Consider the following 24,050-nt stretch of genomic DNA (forward strand, 5'->3'; position numbering starts at 1 on the left):
TTTCACTTTTCACTTCACTGAATTGTTTAATAGCGTGCTTGTAATAATAAAGAATGTGACACTGTGGATTCTTAGCTCCTCCCAGTGAGTATGAAGCAGCCAATTCATGGAACCCAAGTGATCAAACACAGACAATGGAAATTGAAAATCCTGAGAATCAGCCTGTTAGGAAACTTGCAGGGTTCAAAGGACCAGATTTCCTCTCACTTGATCTCAAATCACTAGTCCTTCAAGTGTGGCAAGTTTTGTGGAGGCAACACTTGTGTAGTATTTAGATCTAAGGTTAGAACTAACCAGTGGTCTAATACAAAGATCTAAAGCTGATGTGTGTAGTGGGAATTTCTAATACTGTACTTTCACAACCTTGCGAAATTCCACAGAAATAACACCTGGAAAAACAGCATATATTAAGAAACTGTGTTAATGATTATACTGCGTGTTTTTCTTAAGAATAATCACCTTGTTACAAACCCCAAGGCCCGACCCAGAAGGGAGTATGACTGGGATCATGAAAGCATGGACCTTGGAACACCAGGTTGGCGTCAGACATGAACGCTGCCTGTGCACTTGCTGACTGTTCCCGAGACTAGCCCAGAAGGGAACGGCCTGGGGTAAAGACAAGGAGATATGGATTATGTCAGTGTAGTCCATGACATTTACGAGTACGTGATTAACACAGCACGTGTCTTGAGAAAGATAAGATCTGAGAAAGTCTTGTAGTCTGCGATTAGGAATAAAAGCTGGATTCAAAGTGGACTCTGCACCTCAGTCCCACAGAGGCTGCAGGTCCCCTGACCCATTGCACCAGATTTCGTGTTCTGTCTTCATTCTCGTTGCTCACTCCCGGACCGTTAGGGCAACAGATGTGTTATGAATTTTCAGGCTGTGCAGTGATGAAGGATGCCACTTCCAAGGGGACATACACAAACTTATCTGAGAGTAAGCAGGTGATTCAGAGACACACCACAGATTTCAGATCCATCAGAGAGAGCCCCACCTTCAGAAACCCATAGGAAATATGACTTCCTGCATATACTCTGGAGAACAGGCGATCATATACTTGCCCGTGTGCATCCACACACATGCACACACAGAGACATGGCTGCGCCGCTACCAAACTTCTGGCATTTCGCTGAAAGAGCTTCTCTTTCCCATCCATTTTATTAAGAAGTCTGACTTCTAGGGCTTCCCTGGTAGTCCAGTAGCTAAGAATCTGTCTTGCAATGCAGGAGATACAGGTTCCATGCCTGGTCCGGGAAGATCGCATTTGCTATGGGGCAACTAAACCAGTGCATCACAACTACTGAAACCCGTGCCCCTAGAGCCCGTGCTCCGCTACAAGAGAAGCCACCAAAATGAGAAGTCCAAGCTCTGCAATGAAGAGTAGCCCCTGCTTGCTGCAACTAGAGAAAAGCCTGCGTGCAGCAGTGAAGACCTAGCACATCCAGAAAAACAACACCAACAACAGTCTGACTCCCGTCGGACACAGTAGCCTTATCTGGTGGTAGGCACAAAATACTCTCTGTCATCCAAAGTGTGCCCGAGTTGGGAAGAGCATAGGCAAGTGCGTAGTGAAGCCAGGTGAGCTGCCTATCAGGACTCTGGAAAAGTCCCCTGGACAGAGCAGTTCAGGTTGTGTAATAATATAGTAAGTTGCTGTGTTTTCACTTGAGGAGGGGATGCTATCCAAGGACTGTGGGTTAAGTATGGCCATCTGTATTCATGTACTTGCTGAGTACTGACTGACTTGTGTTCTGTGGGACCTCAGATAGATGTAAACTTTCTGGGCCTCATCTTTGTTATCTGTAAAATGGGCATAGATACTGTTCCCTATCACGGTAGGTTTGTGAGCATTAAGTGAGGTGAGTTTAAGATACTTTAAGCATAGAACTGACACAGAATACTTGCTTAATAAATAATATCTGCTATAGTTACTATTCAAAGTATAATAGTTTCCCTCTCATCTCATCTCTAGCAAGCTGAACAAAGAGTCGTTCTGTTTCTTTCTCTCCTGTCCACCTTGCCCTTTCCTCCCCACCCTCCACCATTCCCCATCCACAGCCCCGCCCCTTCCCTACCCCCGCCCCTAGCCCCTCCCCTCCGCTCCCCATACCCCTCCTTTCCCCATCCTTAGCCCCGCCCCTCCCTCTTAACCCCCGCCCAGGCCCTTCCCTCCCCTATTTGCTGCTCCCACCAGCCCCACCCGGGCACAGCCCTGATTCAACGGGGCAGGAAGCTCATGGTGTAGTTTGGAGGGATAGTGGCAAAGCCCACGAGTTTGGGGGACACGTTGATGTCCTGGGGCGATTGTGGGGACTTGAAGCGGAAGTTCTGCATGATGGTGGTGAAGAAGAGGAAGAGCTCCATTCTGGCGAGGCCTTCTCCGAAACAGTACCGCTTTCCTGAAGGACCAGAGTGGGAGGCGCGGAGGTGAGGCCTGTTCTCACTGTTGCCCGACCCCCGCTACCGACCCCCAGCTGCGTCCTCTCAGGGAAGAAGGGCTGGAATGTCGAGGCTGGAGAGACTTGCAGAGAAGTTGCTACTCCTCTCTGAGCCTGTTTCCCTAGAACTTTTGGTGGGATGAGCCCAGACTGTAGCAATTGGAACTTTGGATACCCCTTGCCCTTATTTTTTTTTTTTTTTTTTTTTTTAGAGCCGCGAGCGCCAAGCCGCGGCCGCTCCTCCCAGCGCCCTCCCCCTGCGCGGCCCCCCCTTGCCCTTAAATACACACTCAAATATGGCTACTGCTGTCATTGCCTTCCTAAGAATCTGAAGGATTTAAATGACCTTGGACTTAAATCTCTCACTCTGGGCCTTGATTTCCCCCATCTTCGAAACGGGTACGATCATTCCTTTTCTTTTGCTTTGGCCAGGGCTCTTGGTAGTTATGGGGATTGCTGATTGGCCCCAGGGTATATGGTAAGAAGGACTTCCAAGCTGGAGAAAGAAGCTAGGTTAAGCCTTAGAGATAAAGGAGGCCCCTGTGGGTGTTGAGTTGGCAGTGTCTCTTACCGATGGAGAAGGGCACAAAAGCATCACTCTTCTTAAATTGCCCCTTCTCGTCCAGGAAGTGCTGGGGATTGAAATCTCGGGGGTTGGAGAAGAACTTGGGGTCTCTCAGCACAGAGCCCAGCATAGGGAACACTTCGGTGCCCTGGTTGAGAGGAGGGAGGGGACTTTGATAAGGTGGAGTAGGGGATGGGTATGACGAAAGCACATTGTGGGCAGAGGGGGAATTTGGGTGTCCTAGGTCAGGACAAGGGAAGGCATGGGAGTTGGGGTCCTCTGAAGGAGGTGCTTTGGGGTACACGAGATTCATGTCCTCGGAGACAGGAAGTTTGGCTGACATGGGGCTTATGTCCCCTGAGAAGGGAAGTTTGAAGAGCACGGGTTCTGTGTCTCCGGGAGCAGATGGTTTCGGGGACACATAGTTAATGCCTCCCATGGCAGGAGGTTGAGGGGGTGGGAAGGTCATGTTCCCTGAGAAAGGAATTTTGGGAGACGTGGGGTTCGTGTCCCTCTAGGCAGGATGCTTGGGGGACATGAGATCATGTCCTTGAAGGTCTAGGGGAAATGAGGTTCATTTCCCTTGAGACAGAAATTTGGGAGGCACATAGGGTTCATATTCCTTGAGGTAAGAGGTCTTGGGGAGGTCTGGAATTCAGGAGTCTCCAAGGGGGAAGGTGGCAGGGACACGGTAGTGGGGAAAGTCTTTGATTAGGGGAGTGGGTCCCGTGGGTCATGGGCTGGGAAGGTTCTAAGGGGAATGGGGTTTAGGGTCACAGGGAGCGGGCTGAGTGGGGCAGCACCTTGGGGAGCAGGAAGTCTCGAAACTTGGTATCCTTGGTGACTCTGCGAGCCAAGCCCATGGGGATCATGTCTCCGAATCTCTGGATCTCGTGGATCACAGCCTCTGTGTAGGGCATCTTGGCTCGGTCCTCAAACTTGGGCTGACGGTTCTTGCCGATCACGTGGTCAATCTCCTCATGGATTTTGGCTAGGGGAGGGGGGAGAACGTATTTAGCTCTTGAGGGGACTCAGGGCAGGAATGAAAATCCAAATATGTACAACATGCATGACATCCATGTGTGATGTGGATGCAGACCACTCAGATCCGACGTCGGCTGTAGACACTGTTGGTGCAGGGTCTTGTTCTCTTTGTTGTTGTTTAGTTGCTTCAGTCGTGTCTGACTGTTTGTGACCCCATGGACTGTAGCCTGCCGGGCTCCTCTGTCCACGGGATTTCCCAGGCAGAAATACTGGAGTGGGTTGCCATTTCCTTCTCCAGGGGATCTTCCTGACCCAGAGATTGAACCTGCATCTCCTGCACTGGCAGGCAGGTTCTTTACCACTGAGCCACCAGGGAAGCCCACCTTGTTCACCTGGTCCTATGGAAATCACAGGGGAGGTGCAAAGGAAGAGTCCTGGGGAATATCTGGAGGAGGGGGCTGTGGGCACTTGGTTGGGTCAGCCGCAGGAACTATATACCAATCAGTGCAGATATTTTCAATATTTTAACAGCTGGTGAAACTTGGCTGGTGCTTATCAGCCAAACATCACCTAGTCTTTAGAGAGCAGAGCGTGTCTGAGGGTCCATGGACCTGTGAGAGATGGGACCATTGCAGCAGGCTCAGAGGAATTTGGGGGAGGGGTCCGTGGTGCCCGCTTCCCCACCCTCTCCAGCCTTACCCTCCACATCTGGGTGCTTCATGAGCAGCAGGAAGCCATACCGCATGGTCGTGCTGACCGTCTCGGTGCCCGCAAAGAAGAGGTTCAGTGTTGTCATCACCAGGTTCTTCCTGTAGAACTCCGTGTTGGGATTCTCCTTCTCCTGCATGGATGGAGGGCTTCGTGAAGCCCTATGCTCTCAGGGCCCTTCTGGGGGTTTTCCCTTTGGACCTGTCTCTTTATTTTATAGGGGCTTCCCTGGTGGCTCAGACAGAATCTGCCTGCAATGCACGAGACTGGGGTTCAATCCCTGGATCAGGAAGATCCCCTGGAGAAAGGAATTGTTATCCACTCCAGTATTCCTGCCTGGAGAATCCCGTGCATGAACTGAGGAGCTTGGTGGGCTACCGTCCATGGGGTCGCAAACTGTCAGACACTCTATTTTATTGCCTTTTCAAATTAAACCCCTCCTTTTTTGGGGGGGCTGTGCCATGTGACTTGCAGGATCTTCCCTGACCAGGGATTAAACCCTGGGCCCTTGGCACTGAGAATGCAGAGTCCTAACCCCTGGGGCCTGCGTGCTAAGTCACTTCAGTGGTGTCTGTCTCTTTGTGACTCCATGGGCTGTAGCCCACCAGGCTCCTCTGTCCATGGGATTCTCCAGGCAAGAACACTGGAGTAGGTTGCCATGTTCTCCTCTAGTGGATCTTCGCGACCCAGGGATGAAACTCGCATCTCTTATGTCTCTTGCATTGGCAGGTGTGTTCTTTGCCACTGGTGCCACCTGGGAACTCCAGTAGTGGAAAAGTGATGGTTAATTATCACTGGGACTGTGAAGATTATTAGCTTAGTTCAGTTCAGTTCAGTGGCTCAGTCGTGTCCAACTCTGCGACCGCGTGGATGGCCACATGCAAGACTTCCCTGTCCATTGCCAACTCTTGGAGCTTACTCAAACTGTCCATAGAGTCGGTGAGTTATTATTAGGTTGGGGGAGGGGTGATTTCAATGGGCCTCTGTTCTCCTCCACCCCCAGCTTGATTTCCCTCTGCCTGGCTCTGGACCTCTTCATCCTGGCTGTGAGGGTGTACCTCCTGCATGCGGATGAGGAAGGAGTCGATGAAGTCCCGTGGGGAGTTGGGGTCCAGCGTGCGCTGGTTTTGTTCCACCTTCTTGGCTATGAAGTCCTCCAGTCCCTGCAGCTCCTTAAAGGCCTGTTGCTGTGGCCCTGGCAGATATTTCATCACTGAGTAGAACATCTCGTAGAGCTGAGGATGGGGAGGGGAGAAGGGGAGGGAAGGATGGCTGTCAGTGTGCAGGACCTGGTGGGAGTGGGCCCTGTCTCAGGGCAAGGCAGGTACTGGGTTACAGGCACCTGCCCAGATGTTTACATATTTTGATGAGGCTGGATGGGCATGTGTTTTCACAATGAGTTATGTGTGAGGGCCCCTGTCAAAGGATTACAGGGAGATGGACTGGGATGCATATTCAGATATTCAGATGATGTTGGATTGGAGAAACACACCCGGGGTTCATATATTCAGATGAGGTTGGGTTGGGAGACACCTGTCCAGGTGTTTAGCTATTTAGGCGGGACTTGTATAGGGGTTGGTCACCTGTCTAAGTGTTTAGGCATTGGTGTGGTCTCAGTTGGACACAACTGCCCAGATGTTTAGGGGGTCTGGGTTGGGGTTTCTGTGCAAGTGTTGAGGTACTAAAGTGGAGTTGGGGTGCAGGTGTTAAGGTGGGGAGATACCTGTTCAGGTGTTCAGATATTCAAATGGGCCAATGGAGGGCACTTCTGTAGGTGCTGGAAATGAGTTGGATCAGGGGACACTTATTTGGGTGTGTGGGGAACAATCTACCTAGGTGTTTATGCATTTAGGGGTCTTGGTTGGGGTACCTGTCTACATGTTCAGCTATTTAAGTGAACTGGGGAGGAGGCACTCTCTGGAGATTCCAGTGGACTGGTTTGGGACATCTGTGTGGATAGCCAATGATTTTGGTGGGCTGAATTTTGAAGCACCAGGTGTCCAGGTAGTCAGGAAGTAGGCTGAGGTGACCACTTGCCAGGTGTTAAGAAATTCAGATGAAAAGAAAATATCTTTTCTTTTTTTTGCCACGCCAAGCAGCATGTGGGATCTTAGTTCCCCAACCAGGGATCGGACCCATGCCTCCTGCATTGGAAGTGCAGAGTCGGAACCACTGGACTACCAAGAGGTCCCCTCCCCTTTTTTGAGATGGAGTGTCTAAAAAGGGACCACTTGTTGTACAGTAAGATAAGCTGGGATGAGGACACCTGTCTTGTAAGAAAGCTGGTTGAGGACATGTATCTTTTCTTCAGGGTTTTTTTCTTCTTTCTTCTTTTTTGGTGGAGGGTGCATCTTTTGAGATATCCAGGTGTCCTTGGAGAATGAGTATTGGGCTCTGGTGCCACTGTTGAGTTGTCCAAGAGTGGTGGTCTGGTTTTGAGGGGACCCTGTCTGGGGGAGGATGGGAGTTTGGGGCACCTGTCTCATGTTTGTGTGTGTGTGGGGGGGGGGGGTGCGGGGGCGGGGGAATCGGCAGGTTGCCGTAGGGGCAGGGTAGAGCCAGGTCGACTCGGGTTACCTGCCCGGTAGACGTAGCGGTGAACTGGAAGCTTCCCAGCATCATTCGCAGTAGTGACAAGAACTCTTTGTCCTCGTAGTCAAAGCGGTCCCCGAAGACAATGGAGCTGATGACATTGGAGACCGTTCGGCTCAGGAAGAAGGTGGGATCGATGAAGGCGCCTGGGGGGATGAGAGCGGAGGGGGTTGGGGAGAGACAGGGATTTAGCGGAGAGGCAGCTCGCGGTCTGATGCGGTCTGAGAAGTGCAGGAGGGCACGGCAGTGCTGAACTAAACTTCCAGCGCCGGACCCTAAACCCTTCCTCCAGCGTGGCCCCTCCTTCCCGGGCCAGAACGCTGTGGCCGCGTCGGGTGTTTCCCTCCTCCTCGCACACTCCAGGGTCCCCCAGGCTCACCGCGAGTGCCCCGGAAGGCCTCGATGAGGAAGCCCGCCTCCTCCTGGATGCGCTCTTCGATGCCGCGCTTGCCCACGCCGAAGTCCCGCAGAGTTGTAATGGAGAAGCGCCGGAGCTGCTTGGCGCGCTCCCCGTTGCTGAACGCCACGCCTGAGGAGGCAGCGGGGGAGTTGGATGAGGGCAGAGCGAGGCAGGGCCCAGACCAGCCCCGGGCTCCCGGGCTCCCAGGCTCCCTAGAGAGAGAAGGGGTGGACAGAGAGAGCAAGGGGGGAAAAAGGAGGGTAGAGAGCCAGAGTAGGGTGCAGAGGGGACGGAGGGATAGAGGGTGGGCGAGAGCAAGGGGAGAGGGAGGGAAGTGGGGTAAAGAGACAGACTGAGACAAACAACGCAGAGTCAGAGAAATGCAGAAAGAGAGACCTAGTGCAAAGAACAGAATCGGAAAGAATGAGGCAAGACAGATATGCCAAGAGACACAGAGACACTCAGGGGAAGAGGAGACAGAGGAGGGAAGGAGGGGAAGTAAGATGCATGGAGATCTGGGAGTTAGACATAACCATAGCAAATTCTAAAGGACTTCCCTGGTGGCCCAGATGGTAAAGAATCTACCTGCAATGCAGATGACCTGGTTTCGATCCCTGGGTTGGGAAGATCCCTGGAGGAGGAAATGGCAACCCACTCCAGTATTCTTGCCTGGAGAATCCCATGGACAGAGGATCCCAGCTGGGTACAGTCCATGGGGTCACAAAGAGTTGGACACAACTGAGCGACTAACAGACACACACAAAGAGACGAGAGAAAAACAGGGAGAAAGAAACAGAGAGACCCTGAGGGGAAAGAGAGACTGTTACTAAGAGATGGAGGCATGGAGATTTTGAGGCAGAGATAATGGGAGATTCTAAGACAAAGGAAGACGAAAGAGAGAGAGAAGGAGAGAGAAACCGGGGGAAGCCCAGAAGCTGAAAAGAAAAAAAACCAAAAGGCATATGGAGATAGAGGACCAGGGTTCCAAAGCAGAAATCCCAAGAGGCTCTAAGAGATGCAGAGAAAGAAGAGATATCGAGTGAAAGGGAACAGGAGCAGAGAGAAGCAGGGAGAAACAGAGATGCAGAAGCTAAGACAAGATAGGGCAGGGGCAGGCAGCAATGCACAGGAGTGGAGACAGGAATAGCAGAGGCAGTCAGGAGAAAAAAGCTGGGGACCCCGAAGTCTGTCTGACCATGCTCCCTTCCCCTCAGTCTCCCTCACCATAGCCTTTGAAGAGCCAGTCAAAGGTAGCCTGCTCGCCTCGCCCACTGAATTCTTCAGCCTGGTCCACCAGAGCCTCCTTCACAGCATCATAGCCACACAGCACCACAATCTGCCGGGTCCCCAGGTGGACCGTGAACACAGGGCCGTAGTGCTCGCTGATCTGATAGAGATGAGTGGGAGTTAGTTAGTGGGAGTAGCCCCTATTCTGAACTGGCCCTGCACCCAGACCTCACATACTGGGATGCATTTCCTCACAAGTTCTGACTATCAAGGAGCTGGACATCTCAAGGTGTCTTTCCTGGCTAGGACCCCGATTGTTGTTGTTGAGTTGCTCAGTCATGTCTGTCTCTTTGTGACCCTATGGACTGTAGCCTGCCAGGCCTCTATGTCCATGGGATTTCCCATGCAAGAATACTGGAGTGGGTTGCTATTCCCTTCTCTGGGGCATCTTCCCAGTGCAGGGATCAAACCCAGGTCTCCTGTATTGGCAGATGGGTTCTTTATCTTCGGGCCACCAGGGAAGCCCCAGGACCCTGGTATTGGATCTTTAAAATTCCCTTCTTCTTTCCTAAGACTCTTGCCCAACATTGCCCACCCCCTGCCATAAAGCCGCAGACGAACTGGACAGGCCGCCCCCCTTCATCCCATTCCACCCATCTCTGCCCCATGATACCTTCATGAGGGAGTTGTACATCTGCTGGGTGTTCAGCTGCAGGTAGTTCCCGATGAAGGGCAGAGGAGTGGGCCCTGGAGGCAATTTCCCTTTGAGGTTCCTTTGCCGCCAGACAGACATCAAGACCATGATAGTCAGACAGGCCAGCAAAGCCACGAGGAGCAGCCCTGAGGCCAGCATGGTGGCAACTGGGAGTGATGGCCAGGTGGTGATGTCTGAGATGGTTGGCTTTTATACTACCAGGGAAAGCAGGACAGACTTTGGTCCTGATTATATAATTGTCTTGTTTTACCTCTCATATACACGCCTCACTATTCTCCCTGCCTAGCTTGGGACCCAGCCAACCAGGAAGGAGTGGGGGGACCTCAGGTCAGGTTAACAAGGAGAGGGCCCCAAGGTGGAATTTGTGGTCTGTGGGAAGAGACTGCTGTATGGCTCTGGACTTTGGAGGAGACAGTAGATACATTCCAGAACTGAAGATTTTGGGGAGCCCCTGAGCTTTGGACTTGGGATCTCAGAGTGAGAAGGTGAAGGTGAAGTCGTTCAGTTGTGGCCAACTCTTTGCGACCCTGTGGACTCACCTACCAGGCTTCTCCGTCCCTGGGATTCTCCCAGGCAAGAATACTGGAGTGGGTTACCATTTCCTTCTCCAGGGGATCTTCCCGACCCAGGGATCGAACCCGGGTCTCCCACATTGGAGGCAGATGCTTTAACCTCTGAGCCACCAGGGAAGCCCCTCAGAGTGAGAAGGGATTTGGAGGTCTTGGGAAAGTGAAAATCACAGATCTGGATGTAAGGGTATTAGAATGGACAGGATATGGATTTGGGGGTCTTTTGGTGAGGAGGGATGTAGGTTGAAGGGTCTCATGGTGGCGGGGGGAATTCCAGGGAATGGATTCGAGGGTCTTGAGGTGAGAAAGGACCCCTGCTGTGGGTGTGGGGTTCCTGAGAGCAGAGTCCAGCTGGATCTGGACTCAGCATCTGATCCCAGATGTTGACTTGCTTTTATTTTGGACATGTTGCTCACTCTCGATGGCCAGAAGCTTCATCGGAACCTCAAATCGAGGTCACAGTGGGGGTCATAGAACTGACCATCTGTGGTTGGGCAAGAGGTGAAGACCAGAGCTGTGCATCTGTGGAACTTTCCACAGAACTGGAGAATAGTAACTCACAATCTCAACCGGTAGAGGAACTGGCCAGGGCTTGAGAAGTAGTAATAACCATCAATCTGATACCACACAAAAAAAATCCCAAATGTTTCAGGGGTTAGAATTCACACAGCATCCCACTGGTTCCCTACCCAGATCCTTAGGGAAGTCCACTATGTTGACTATATCATTTCTGTTATTGTTAATGTTTCGAATTTTACATGTGAGTATAATGAGGACAGAAGAGAGAGAGTGGGCAAGAGGCACGCATGTGACCCCTCTGTCTCCTGCTTGGCACTTATTTCCTCTTTCTGGAATTGGGTTTCCCCACTTCGGATGCGAGAGTTGGACTGTGAAGAGAGCTGAGCACTGAAGAATTGATGCTTTTGAACTGTGGTGTTGGAGAAGACTCTTGAGAGTCCCTTGGACTGCAAGGAGATCCAACCAGTCCATTCTGAAGGAGATCAGCCCTGGGTGTTGTTTGGAAGGAATGATGCTAAAGCTGAAACTCCAGTACTTTGGCCACCTCATGTGAAGAGTTGACTCATTGGAAAAGACTGATGCTGGGAGGGATTGGGGGCAGGAAGAGAAGGGCATGACAGAGGATGAGATGTCTGGATGGCATCACCGACTCGATGGACATGAGTTTGAGTGAACTCCGGGAGTTGGTGATGGACAGGGAGGCCTGGTGTGCTGCGATTCACGGGGTTGCAAAGAGTCGGACACAACTGAGTGACTGAACTGAACTGAACTGAACTTCCTAGAAGGTGCCAGTGGTAAAGAACCCGCCTGCCAATGTAGGAGATGTAAGAGATGCAGATTCGACCCCCTGGAGGGCATGGCAACCCACTCCAGTGTTCTTGACTGGAGAATCCCATGGACAGAGGAGCCTGGAGGGCTACAGTCCATAGGGTCACACAGAGTTGGACACAACTGAAGGGACTTAGCACACACGCACCAGTGCAAAGGGAGTATTTGGAAGAGAAGGTTGTACTGGAGGGTGTGTGAAGTCCCCTTTAGAGGTGATTCCTGGTGTCAGGGCTGTTAGCAGGCAGAGGAGACTATGTCAGGAGAGATTTGGGTAAACTCCAGTGTCAGGAACAGAGAGAAATCCTGGGATTCTGAAGGTGGGGGAAGAAAAAGGAGGAGTGGTCCCATGTGCCCCCTTCACTGACACTTTTCCTTCATAATGACACTTAAGCCCATCACAGTACTAACTGTGACGATTACGCCCACTTCCTCATGATCTTATTGACTCCCTATAACAGCAGGGCTGGTTCATTATTGTCTTCACTTGGCAGTTGAGAAGCCTGGGACTCTATAAAGCCACTTGCTGGAGGTCACACAGGTAGTAGGTGAGGGAGCTGGAACTGGAACTCTCTCCTGGTTCTCCTTCCATGGAGTAGCCTGGCCCACCCTTGGGGCCACGTGAGAGTCAAGGCTGGAGGCAGGTGAGTGTTGACGTTGGCATCAGCCTTGGACACAGGGATTACATTAGGTTCTGCTTTTGGCATCAGGTAGCCCTGGGGAGGTAGGGTATCCTGTTGGCACTGAGCCTGCCCCCGGGTAGACACTAGGATTAAACACAAGTTGACATTGAACCTGATGCCAGGAAAACAGTAATAGAGCCACTTGTGGTATCAAGAGGGCTCTGCGGGTAGGCACAGGGGCTACCTTCAGGACAGCGTAAGGGTGTCACCGTAGAGATCCAGAGGTTGGTCCCAGTGGGTTCTGATAAGAACATCCCGTGGGTGCTGAGATGGATCCTCTGTGGGCCTGAGAGGGGGCCCCGGATGGATCCCAGACAGGCTCTGACAGTCGGACAACCCTGCTCAGGTGCCACCTCTAACCTTGGACAAGAGCAGGTGCGTTAGGCTGGTACTCCTGGCGCTGGCATCTTGCTAGATCATTCTAGGCTGCTGAGCTCTGAGTCCTTCGGGGAGGGGACAAAGGGCAGAGAACAAAGCAAAGAGATGAAAGTTGTTTGTTGGTTTTGGAGGGGGAAGAGGAGGACAAGAGGATTAGCTCCGGCTTGGCAGGTATCAGTCTCCCTAATCCTGATTGCCAGCTGCACCTGGGCTGGCCCCATGCCTGCGTCCGCCTCTTCCCCCTTATTCCATGACAAGGAGGGAGGCAGAAATTTGGGGAGTCTGTTTTTCAATGAGATTGGCACCAGCGAGGGCACTCACTGAGTGTTCAAACAGGCTGCTGTGAGCTGGGTGGGGAGGAGAAGCACTTGGGGGACAGTGAGATCAAGTGAATTTGACTTTGATGTTGGCTCTGGAACATGGAGCAAGAGGTTACTGTGCATCATCACGTGTTGTATCTCCCGGAGGCAGGCAGGACACGTGCTAGCCTGTGGTGGCCCGGATATGGGCTTCTAGAGTAGTAGCCCATAATCAATTAATAGACTTTATTTTTGTATATCTGAGATGCAGACAGTTGGGATCGTCAGTCCAGATGGAAAGTGAGGTTAATTAGTTCCATTTTACTACAATGGAAAAGAAGTCTGTAAGGTGAGGCCAGGCCATTTCCATCCTCTTTTGGTAAAATATTGAGTGGTTGGTAAAGTTTTGTATAATATAAAAAAATAAAAAGCACTGAAAAAAGTTAACAACAACAACAACAAACAGTTTAAAGAGCAGCTAGTGGTGAACCCTGGAAAATCCTTTCTCCTTGCTGGGTCTCAGTGTCCCTGTCAGGACAATGGAACAGTGGTTAAGAGCAAGATGAAGGCATAGATTGGAATCCCCTCTGTGGTTGGGTCACTTTGAACAGATAACCTCACCTCTCTGGACCTTATAGGGCCAATGATGGTACCCACCTCTTAGTCTCTTTTGGTAAGGAATCAGTAGGTTAATGCATGGCTGCAGTAGGTTTGAGCTGTACGGCAGTAAGCACTCAGTCAATATTATCCGTTCTTACCATTAATCCATGCAATGAAGGCCACAGATAAGAGCTTCTGTAAGCATTCCTCTGTATTTTACATTGTCCAGCACAAAGTCTCTAAAGTTTTTCCTTTGGAAAAGGAGAAAGAGAAAGTTTTGCGGGAAGCTCCCTCCCCATTTCTTCCTCCGGACAGCAGAACTGTATTCCCTGGACGTCCCTGGTGGCTCAGTGGTAAAGAATCCGCCTGCCAATGCAGGAGCCACAGGGTCGATCCCTGGGGTCTAAGAAGGTCTCACCCGCTGCAGGGCAACCAAGCCGGTGCCACAACTACTGAGCCTGCGCTCTCGAGCCTGAGAGCGACAGCTACGGAAGCCCGCGTGCCTAGAGCCAGTGCTCTGCTCCGTAATGAGAAGCCGCCATAATGAGAAGCCCGTGCACTGCCGCGAAGAGTGGCCCCCGCGCACCCCAACTAGAGAAAGCCCGCGCAGCAGCTAAGATCTGGCACCACCAAAAAAATAAGATAAAATAAAGACGTCTCTTCTTAAAAACAAACAAAGGAAAACTGTACCTCCTAGAGCTGTGCTAGAAAGTGGATCTCTTAGGCACCTCCTGGAGGGATGGTGGTTAGGCAGTGGGCCAGGATTAGACTCTCTGGACAGGTGTGGAACTCTGCCCAGGGCTTTGCCCAGCGTTGTGCTTTGTCTTTGTCCCCCCGTGTCTGACTTTCTGTGTGTCTTGCTCTCTCTCCTCCCCTGCAGGTCAGCCTGCCCTTCAACCTTCTTGTGTGCTTCTGGATCTGTTTATATTTGTGTCATTTTTGCCCAGTGGGTTTTCCTAGATGCCTCAGTCATTTTTCTCCTTCTTTATTTATTTAGAGATATATCTTTTAGTTGAATTAATAGACTTTCATTTTGTACCTCTGAGATGCAGGCAGTTGGGATCCTCAGTCTAGATGGTAGGTGAGGTTAATTAGTTACATTGTACTACAATGGAAAGAATTCTGTAAGTCAAGGCCAGGCCATTTCCATCCTCTTTTGGTAAAAGTATTGAGTGGTTGGTAAAGTTTTGTATTATATAAAAAGATAAAAGAGCACTGAAAAAAAGTTAAAGACTATTTTAAAGAATTTTATATCACAGAAAAATTGAGCATTCCCATGTTACACCTTCCCCCAATACACAGTTTCTCCAATTATTGAATATTTTACATTAGTATGGTTAGTATGGTTGTTGCTGTTTAGTTGCTAAGTCATGTCCAACTCTTTTTGTGACCCCATGAAATGTAGCCCTCCAGGCTCCTCTGTCCATGGGATTTCCCAGGCCAGAGTACTGGAGTGGGTTGCCATTTCCTTCTCCAGGGGATCTTCCCAACCCAGGGATCTAAGCTGCATCTCCTGCAAGGCAGGCGGATTCTTTATCACTGAGCCACCTGGGAACTCTGGTTAGTATGTTTCATATTAAAAGTATAAACCAATACATTATTATTATTACAGTCCATGCTTTATTCAGATTTCCTTCCTTTACCTAATGCCCCTTTTCTCCTCTAGGATACCACATTTTATTTGATTATCATGTCTCCTTCAGCTCTTTTCGGTTGTAAGTTTCTCAGACATTTCTGGTTTCTGTTTTTGATGCCCTTGGTAATTTAAATGAGGACTGGTCAGATACATTGTAGAATGTTCGATGAAGCTTTTCTGATGCCTCCTTATTTATACATCTGAATGTGTGTGGACTTATGGGTGCACTCTTGAGGTGTCTGTGCGTGTGTGTGCATGTATGTTTCCATGTGTCCACATTGATGTATTACTTTATGCATCTTTGTGGAGTGTGTGTTTGTGCATAAGTGAGTATCCATACGTGTTTATGTGTGTGAGTGCATGACGGGGTGTGCACGTGTCTATTGCCAGTATGGCTGAATGCACGCCGGTCTCTGCATCTGTCTGTGGGTAACATGAGTGCCTGCTTTGGGATATGTCTGATAGAGGATATTTACATGTGTGTCTCTGGGTCCAGCTTGATGTGTGACTATGTGTGCACATCTGTGCTTGTAGAACTCATGACCATACATGAGTGTATGGATTTGTGTGTGTGTGTATTCTGGTGTATGTAAGCATGTGAGCCACATTGCAAACGTGGAAATGTCAGCTCTGCTTGTGCTTCCCTGTGTTTGGATTCCAAGAGCCCTGGCCCAGCTCCATTTCTCTTCTTAAGAAACAAACAAACATTTCCCTTATTTTTCAGGATATTACTTCCTTCAGTTTTCAAGGATCAAATTGGGTAGAAAAAGCCTCCATAGGACAGGTGTGTGTCCTGAGATCATTCTGAGGTAGGTTACTCCCATTGGATCAGCTTCTCAGGAAATTCTCCTTCCCACGGTATTATCCCCAGGCTCCTAATAAGCCTTTTAATAGAGGCATTTGACCGGTGTTCACAGAACCCACTGCTTCATGCCAGCCTATGCTGGGTGATGCTCAGGGCACAGGGGCGGCCAAGACAGCCCCGGGACCTGCCTTCATGGAGCTTTTTCTCCAGAGGGGGAGATAGATCAGTCGCTAGACACTGACAGCCCAGAATGGATAGTGCTGGGAGGAGGAGGAACAGCTAGAGGGGTCAAGGCCACGACAGGGGGACTCAGGCAGAGGGGTCAAGGTCAAGATGAGGGGACATAGGCAGAGGAGTCAAGGTCAAGATGGAAACACAGGCAGAGGAGTTGGGGCTTGGACGAAGGAGGCAGAGGTGTCTGTCAGAGTCCAGAAATGGCATTTGATTCAACCTTGTAGGTTCTGGATTAGCTACTAGAGGCCTCAGTAGGGACTTTTCAATGGGAGGATAGGGAGAGTGGGGAGGGGAGAGTTGCTGGCAGAGTCAGCTTGTATAAAGGCCAGAGGCCTATGAAGTGTGGATGAGAGCTGTTAAGAGCACAGAGATCCGGGGCCATGTTCACTGATGAGTCTGGAGCCATGAGCAGGAGTCGAATCTGGGGATGGGGTGCGGGGGTGGGAAGTTTGGACTCTGTCCTGAAGCTACAGGGGGTCACAGAGGCTTTTAAGCAGAGGAACAAAATAGTCAGATTTGTGTTTTAGAAAGATTTTTCAAATTTTTGGAGATGAGACTACAAGCCAGGAGATGAGGAAGTGACTCATACAGGCAACCAGGTGAGAGAGGACAGGACTATGAGGATGGAGAGAGAGGAATGGGATGGAAAAAGATACAGAAGGAAGAACTATTTCTTCCTTGATTCTGTGTTGGCTGTACTGGGGTGAGGCTGAGGGAAGAATCTAGTGTGGGGGAGAGATGGTAGTGTTATTTATTGGTTTGGGGAGACAGGTCAAGAACAGGTCTGAGGCAAAAGAAAAACGAGCTCAACTTTGGAATGGTGAACCATGGCATAGTCCCTGTGCTTAGGGATTTCTTAGACTAGTGGCAGAGCAGACCTGGATAAATTAAAGTCCTCAATGATGCCATTAGGATTAGTTAGTAATTTTTAGTAATAAATTGCCACTTAGGTTTGAGGATTGGGAAGGCTTGGTAGGGGAGGTGTCATTTAAACTGGGTCTCGTGGGATGAGTTCACAATAAGGGAAGAGAGCCAGGTGGTCCAAGCGAGAGCTGGGTGGTCCAAGCCAGGTCTTGGGCGTATGAGATAGATGGAGCAAAACAGATGTATTTCACAGCAACACCCCTCTTGCTCTTTCTCCCAAGCGTATCCATCAACTTTCCATCCTCTACCTGCTAGCCTGACCCAAAACTCTTAGGAAAAACCTGGCTCATGCCCACAAGGGAGTCTTTTTTTAAAGTTGAAGTGAAATATGCAGAACATAAAATGAACCCTTTAAAGCAAACAGTTCAGCGGCACTTGGGACAGTCACAGGATTGAGAAACCACTGCTTCTAACGAGTTCCAAATGAGAGTCTTGTTTTGTTTTTTCTTCTCTTTTGGGGCTGCTCCACGTGGCCTATGGGATTTTAGTTCCCTGACAAGGGATCAAAACTGCACCCTCAGCAGTGAAAGCACGGAATCCTAAGCACTGGACCGCCAGGGAGTTCCCCCAAAAGAAGCTTAAGTGAGCCCTCTTGTTTTAAACTTTATATATTAGTACTGTGATAATGATATCATTCATTGAACTTATCATCTTAATGTATGAAATTTTTAATGAGTCTAATCTTATTACAGTCCTCATACCAAGCCTATGGTGTTGGTTTTGTCATTCCCGTTTTGCAAATGAGCTAACTAAGACCCAGAGTTGGAAGTGAATTGCTTTGGGTGTTATCGCCAATAAAGATAGATCTGGACATGGTCTTGTGTGATTATAAATTTCATACTCTTCACCACCACTCTAGACTGCCAAATCCTACCTTTTTTTCCTTATGAATGATCAAAAAACTGCCCCTGATAGCCTGTCATTTTAAAAAACTTCCCCTAAGGTTAAAAAAAATATTAAAAAATATGTTTAAAAGGTATCTTGATAGGAAGGATACTTAATGTTCTATCAAGTTTGCATTCTTTGGAACATTAACTAAAGACTTGGTCAGCCAGTTGTTACCATCCAAGTCATGGGCGGTGAAATGGTAAGTGAGCCTGGAGAATAAGAGGCTTTGGTCAGGGAGTGAAATGTTTGTGTTTCAGATTTCAGTGATGATAGGAATTAGGGTGGGTTGAACAGGAGTGTTGGTTGGAATGCAGTGAAAGAGAAGGTCAAAGAAAGTCAAGGTTTTTTTTGTTTGTTTGGACAGCTCACACCTATGGCCACCGAAATGCCTCCTTCCCAAAAGAATGGCAGGTCTTGGAGTAGAGAGAGGGGAAAAGTTTGCCAGATGACAACAGGGATGAAGGAGGCAGACTTGAAAAAAGAAAAACAAAATTTACAAGTGGATTGAGTGGTCATACTTTGGAAGTGCTCTGAGGAGTTTCTGATTCTGGTAATGGTTGAATAGCTTCTATGGGGTCGAACAGGGCTTCTCAGGTGACGCTAGTGGTAAAGAACCTACCTGCCAATGCGGGAGACACAAGAGAGGTGGGTTTAATGCCTGGGTTGGGAAGATCCTCTGGAGAAGAAAATGGCAACCCACTCCAGTATCCATGCCTGGAGAATTCCATGGACAGAGGAGCCTGGCGGGCTGCCTGGTTGGGCATGACTGAGTGACTGAGCACACACATAAGATCAAGCATCCTGAAAATAACAACTATAAATTCAAAATAAAACGCTTAAAAAACCCAATTCCCTGAAATTTCTGGATAGTGAATAAAGCAGGCAGATACTGAAGGGGGCCAGAGGAAGATAATTTCATGTGTTTTTTTTTTTTTTTGTATATATATATATATATATACACACACACACACACACACTTATGGGCCTGAAAGCAGGTGCCCTGGAAGGTGCCATGGAGGCAGATAAAACCCAGGTAGAAACATTGGTATTTTTCTGACTTGAAGGACCAAGGAACAGAGTTTAGGGTAATTATAACATCTGATGGTAGTGATGGCAAAATATTGAAAGAGGAGAGAGACAGAGAGGGGGAGCCCCAAATTCTATGTATAAACACTGTCCGAATTTCTGACTGCTTTTTGAACTGTTTATGTGCTGGAAAATTCCAAGTGGTGTCAGCTAAGACTAAAAGAACTGAAATAAGATTCAGAGCTGAACATTTGAACTCAGCCAAGGTAACTGCTCCCTGAAAATGAAACAAATCAATATTCTTCAACAGAACATCACAGAACCCAGAGTCTCTACAATGTATCACTTGCAGCATTCAGGATAAAATCCAAAATTACGAGGTATATGAAGATATAGGAAAATATAACCATACTCGGAGAAGGAAATGGCAACCCACTCCAGTGTTCTTGCCTGGAGAATCCCAGGGACGGGGGAGCCTGGTGGGCTTCCGTCTATGGGGTCACACAGAGTCGGACATGACCGAAGCGACTTAGCAGCACCATGAACTTAGTAACTCGAAGGTTGATGTCATTCTCCCAAATTGGCGGTTGGAGAGCCAGGGTGCAATATATCCCTATGAATGATGCTCATAATATGAGTTAAGAGCATCAAGAGGGGGGAATGAAGAAGGAATTCATAGGGCCTGGACTCCATCTTAGGCTTGTTCATGCTGATCATGCTCGGCCACCTTTCCAACGGACTCTGAACTCTGTGTTTAGTGCCTACGAAAACAACAACAGAAGGATAAGACCCCTTCCAGACCGGGGAACCTTGAAGATCATATCTAGGTTACTCATCGCCTAAGAGAAAACATACACTAATCACCCCTTTCTCCAGACAGGCCATAAATTTTTCTGTATCTATCGGAGTGTAACCTCAGATGTATTGATTATTGGCTAATTGTTTGACTGTTTGAACACATGAGCACATAGCACGTGAATGATGGGGTTATTGGGATTGTATTTTCCTTGGTTTATGTAAGTCTCAAGGAATTTGGAGTGGTGGGTTCAGACACGTACACATGGGGTATAAAAGATTTTCACAAATGCTGGTCGGGGTCCTTGGCTGAGAGGAGACTCTGCCTTGGGCCCACCGGTGTAATAAACTGCACTCCACTGTCAAAAAAAAAAAATATATATATATATATATATAACCATACTCAAGAGAAAAGGCAATTGATGGAGAACAACCCTAGCATGACCCTAATTTTGGAGTTTAGCAGACAAAACTTAAAAAAACACCGGTTATGTCTTATGCTCAAGGATGTCAAAATGGTGTTGAGATACAAGAGGTATTGACTATAATTCTGATCCTGAGACTCTTTGAAAGTGGTTGAATGAGTAACTTGCATTGGAGAAAGTATTAAGAAAGAGAGCTGTGCTCTTGAAAGACTATTTGGTGTAGGACTGGGAAATGGAGAGAAAATTTGGACAAATGGTTCATTTATTAACCAACTGTTCATAGAACACCTGCTGAAGTGGCCAGGATGGCAGAGCAGGAAGACCCTGAGCATACCTTCTTCTACAGACACACCAAAATTACAACTATTTACAGAGCAACAATTGATAAGAAAGGCCTGAAGACTAGCAGAAAAGATCTTCAGCTACAAGTATAAAGAAGGAACCACAATGAGGTGGGTAGGACAGGCAGAAATGTAGTGTAGTCAAGACCTATACCCCCAGGTGGGCAACCCACAAACAGGAGGATAATTACAGTTGTAGAGATGCTTACCAAGGACCAAGGGGTTCCAAACCTCAAACTCCCCAACTAGGAAGTCCAGCAGCAGGAAGATGAGCCCCCAGAATGTTTGACTTTGAAGGCCAGTGGAGGTTACTTCAAGTCATGAGCCATGGCCAAAGTTTCTGGGTTTCTTTTTTAAGCCATCCAGTTTTTGATACTTTGACTTGGTACCTAGGAAGCTTTTCCATTGGTTCCTTGGGCTTCCCTGGTGGCTCAGACAGTAAAGAATATGCCTGCAATGCAGGAGACCTGGGTTCAAGCCCTGAGTTGGGAAGATCCTCTGAAGAAGGAATGACCACCTGCTCCACTATTCTTCCCTGGAGAATTCCATGAACAGAGGAGACAGGTGGGCTACAGTCCATGGGGTCAAAAGAGTTGGACACAGCTGAGGGACCAACTCTGTTTACACTAGGAAGCTACCAGGCTTAGCAAGTTAATACATCCATTAACAGAAAAATGGATAAGAAAAATATGGTATATCCATACAATTGAATTTTATTCAGCCACAAAAAGGAATAAAGTACTGTTCCATGCTATCACTAGCAGGAAACTTGAAAACATTACACTAGGCAAAAGAAGCCAGTCACACAAACTATCACATGATTGTATGATTCCATTTACATGAAAGTCAAGAATAGAGAACCTGTAGAGATAGAAAGTTGGAGAAGGTGATGGCACCCCACTCCAGTACTCTTGCCTGGAGAATCCCAGGGATGGGGGAGCCTGGTGGGCTGCTGTCTATGGGGTCGCACAGAGTCAGACACGACTGAAGCAACTTAGTAGCAGCAGCAGCAGAGATAGAAAGTAGATTAATTGTTGCTTAGGATGGGAAGTGGGGTGACAGAATAGGGGAGTGACATCTAGGAGGTATGAAGTTTATTATTATTTTGCCACACTGTGAGGCAGGCATGTGGGATCTTAAGTTTCCAGACTAGGGATCGAATCTGTACCCCCTGCAGTGGAAACACAGAGTATTAACCAGTGGACCAGCAGGGAGTTCCTTATATTTGAGGTGATGAAAATGTTCTAAAATCGACTGTGGTGATGATTGCATCTATCTACGAATGTATCAAAGAACATTTAATTGTACACTTTAAGTGGGTGGATTTTTATGACCTGTGAATATCTCAGTAAAACCTTTCAGGACTAGGGAAGTGGTACAGTGGATAAGAATCTGCCTGCCAAAGCAGGGGATGAAGTTTCCATCCCTGGTCTGGAAAGATTTCACAGGCCACAGGGCAACTAAGCCCACATGCCACAACTACTGAGCCCAAGCTCTAGCACCCTCAAGCTGCAGCTGCTGAGCCCACAAGGTGCAACTGCAAGCCTGTGTGCCTAGAGGCTGTGCTCTGGGACGAAACAGGCCACTGCAGTGAGAAGCCCACGCACCTCGATGAAGAGTGGTTCCTGCTCGGGGCAACTAGAGAAAGCCCACTCATAGCATTGAAGACCCAGCACAACCAAAAATAAATTATAAAAGAAGAAAAAAAAAACTTCTCAGACCCCCCCTCCAAAAAAAAACTAGCAAAGAAAATGTTTGCTCTGACTCATATATCCTGATTGATTCTTCCTACCAGTGACATATAAAGACAATTGATTCACCTAGTTTCTGAGAAGAATTTACTCCAAGGAAATAAAAAGATACATCAATTCTCCAATCTTTTTTTTTAATTTTAGCCGTACCGCTTGGCCTTTTCACACTGCTCATGGGGTTCTCAAGGCAAGACAAGAATACTGAAGTGGTTTGCCATTCGTGACTGAACTGAACTGATACCGTCTGGCGTATGGGATCTTAGTTCCCTGACCAGGGATGGAACCCTCGCCCCCTGCATTGGAAGCGTGACCTAACTACTGGATTGCCAGGGACGTCCCCTCTCAAACCTTATTCATACTACCTGGTGTCACCCCAAACCCTTGGGCTTCTCTTCTTATATCATAGCCTTTGACACTATCCTGTCCTTTCATCAGAGTCCTGGCCACTCTGGCTGTTATTGTCCCGAAATAAGTCAGTCTGTCTCACTGGACTGTGAGCCCCGTGTGGTCACTGAGTGAATGTAACCTTGTCATCATTAAGTAATCAGGTCCTTCTACAGGGACCTATTTAGAACAGGGATGTGTGTTGAATGTTGAATGAATAGCCCTTGGAATTTCTAGGAAGTTTCTAATTTGACTCTCCTCACCGATAAATGAAGGCTCTCTTGAGGGTCTTGAGTTCTTCCCAGAGAAAGTCCAGCAATTCTCTGCCCTGCTTCATGTATTAAACTTGTACATAAGATAAGTTGAGCAAGATTTTTCACAACTAAAAATGTTAGATGACCACTGGCCCGTACACTTATAAGGGTATTTGTAGCTTTGAAGTTCTGTGTTCATCAAAGATGTACCAACGCTTTAATGATGTGTGTTTGTGTGTCTATGTCTGTTGCGGTCATGGAGATGAGCCATTAAGATGTCCCTTCAAGAAAGAACTTGCCATTTAGCTGCAAGGAGTGCAGTGAACTGACTGCCTCCAGCTGCAGCACCTTCAGGATCCACCTTGTCTCGGAGCAATGTGGAGCAAAGTTACCCTTCCAGTAACTGATGGTTTTAGTCTCTTACTGCCCAGCTCTTCTTCCTCCCATCTTTCCTTTCATAGATGTCAGATCTATATCCTGGTCTGAAGACTTTTCCTGACCCATTCTACTTTCTTCCTCTTTTGTCTTTCACACACATTGCCCTCCAATAAAATGATGCAGCTGTGTCTAAACCTCTGTTTTCCCAGAGGACTCAGTTTACCTCCTGTCTGTCGCGGCCTTTGTTCTCTGGCATGTGTGTGCATGCATGCTAAGTCGCTTCAGTCGTGTCTGACTCTTTGCAACCCCATGGACTGTAGCCCTCCAGGCTCCTCTGTCCATGGGATTTCCCAGGCAATAATACTGGAGCGGGTTGCCGTGCCCTCCTCCAGGGGATCCTCCTGACCCAGGAATCGAACCCGTGTCTCTTTTGTCTCCTGCATTGGCAGATGGGTTCTTTACCACTGGTGCCACCTGGGAAGCCTATACCCTGTCTCAAAACTCTCTTCCAGTTTTGAGAAAACCCCCTATTGGATGCCTCTTTATCAGAGGAAAGTCTTTGCCTCCCACCACAGCAGCTGAATGGGTGCTATGAATTCTTCCTCGCCACATCCTGACTGTGGCTTGGCTAACTGGATCATCCTGCTGGGAACTTTGACTCTTGCTGGAGGAAGTGACACAGAAACACAGACACAATTAGGAAG

The 24,050-nt window shown here is 48.5% G+C and overlaps 1 protein-coding gene and 2 long non-coding RNA genes across 6 annotated transcripts in view; 2 read left to right on the forward strand and 1 right to left on the reverse strand.

Annotated features, from left to right (window-relative positions):
• On the reverse strand, positions 1–9,836 carry LOC147353881 (cytochrome P450 2A13). Its single transcript, XM_086352635.1, has 9 exons — positions 9,591–9,836; positions 8,915–9,077; positions 7,670–7,819; positions 7,276–7,436; positions 5,757–5,933; positions 4,690–4,831; positions 3,810–3,997; positions 3,013–3,154; positions 1–2,402 (listed from the first exon to the last, which is right to left on the reverse strand). The coding sequence occupies exons 1-9, from the start codon at positions 9,768–9,770 to the stop codon at positions 2,221–2,223; spliced, it is 1,485 nt and encodes a 494-aa protein (XP_086208761.1). The 5' UTR covers positions 9,771–9,836; the 3' UTR covers positions 1–2,220.
• LOC147353882 (uncharacterized) overlaps positions 2,159–24,050 on the forward strand; it is a 39,997-nt gene continuing 18,105 nt past the window's right edge. For 3 of the 4 annotated variants that reach the window (XR_015146021.1, XR_015146023.1, XR_015146024.1), the window contains exon 1: positions 2,294–2,430. This is a non-coding gene — a long non-coding RNA (uncharacterized LOC147353882). Of the gene's footprint in view, positions 2,431–24,050 lie in introns of all 4 variants that reach the window. The other variant, XR_015146022.1, reaches the window with a different exon arrangement.
• On the forward strand, positions 9,793–23,189 carry LOC147353883 (uncharacterized). Its single transcript, XR_015146027.1, has 2 exons — positions 9,793–20,690; positions 22,475–23,189. It is a non-coding gene; the product is annotated as an uncharacterized LOC147353883 (long non-coding RNA).

Source organism: Bos grunniens, chromosome 18 (assembly GCF_055505025.1).
Source record: "Bos grunniens cultivar Pamir isolate PY7600 chromosome 18, Bosgru_T2T1.0, whole genome shotgun sequence".
Lineage (NCBI taxonomy): Eukaryota > Metazoa > Chordata > Mammalia > Artiodactyla > Bovidae > Bos > Bos grunniens.

Excerpts from the sequence above, each read along its gene's own strand:
- LOC147353881 (XM_086352635.1), bottom strand. The coding sequence starts at position 9,770 with ATGCTGGCCTCAGGGCTGCTCCTCGTGGCTTTGCTGGCCTGTCTGACT. Across the intron at positions 3,998-4,689 it reads GAAGCACCCAGATGTGGAGG|CCAAAATCCATGAGGAGATT; the intron begins GTAAGGCTGGAG and ends CCCCTCCCCTAG. Across the intron at positions 2,403-3,012 it reads TTTTGTGCCCTTCTCCATCG|GAAAGCGGTACTGTTTCGGA; the intron begins GTAAGAGACACT and ends CTGGTCCTTCAG.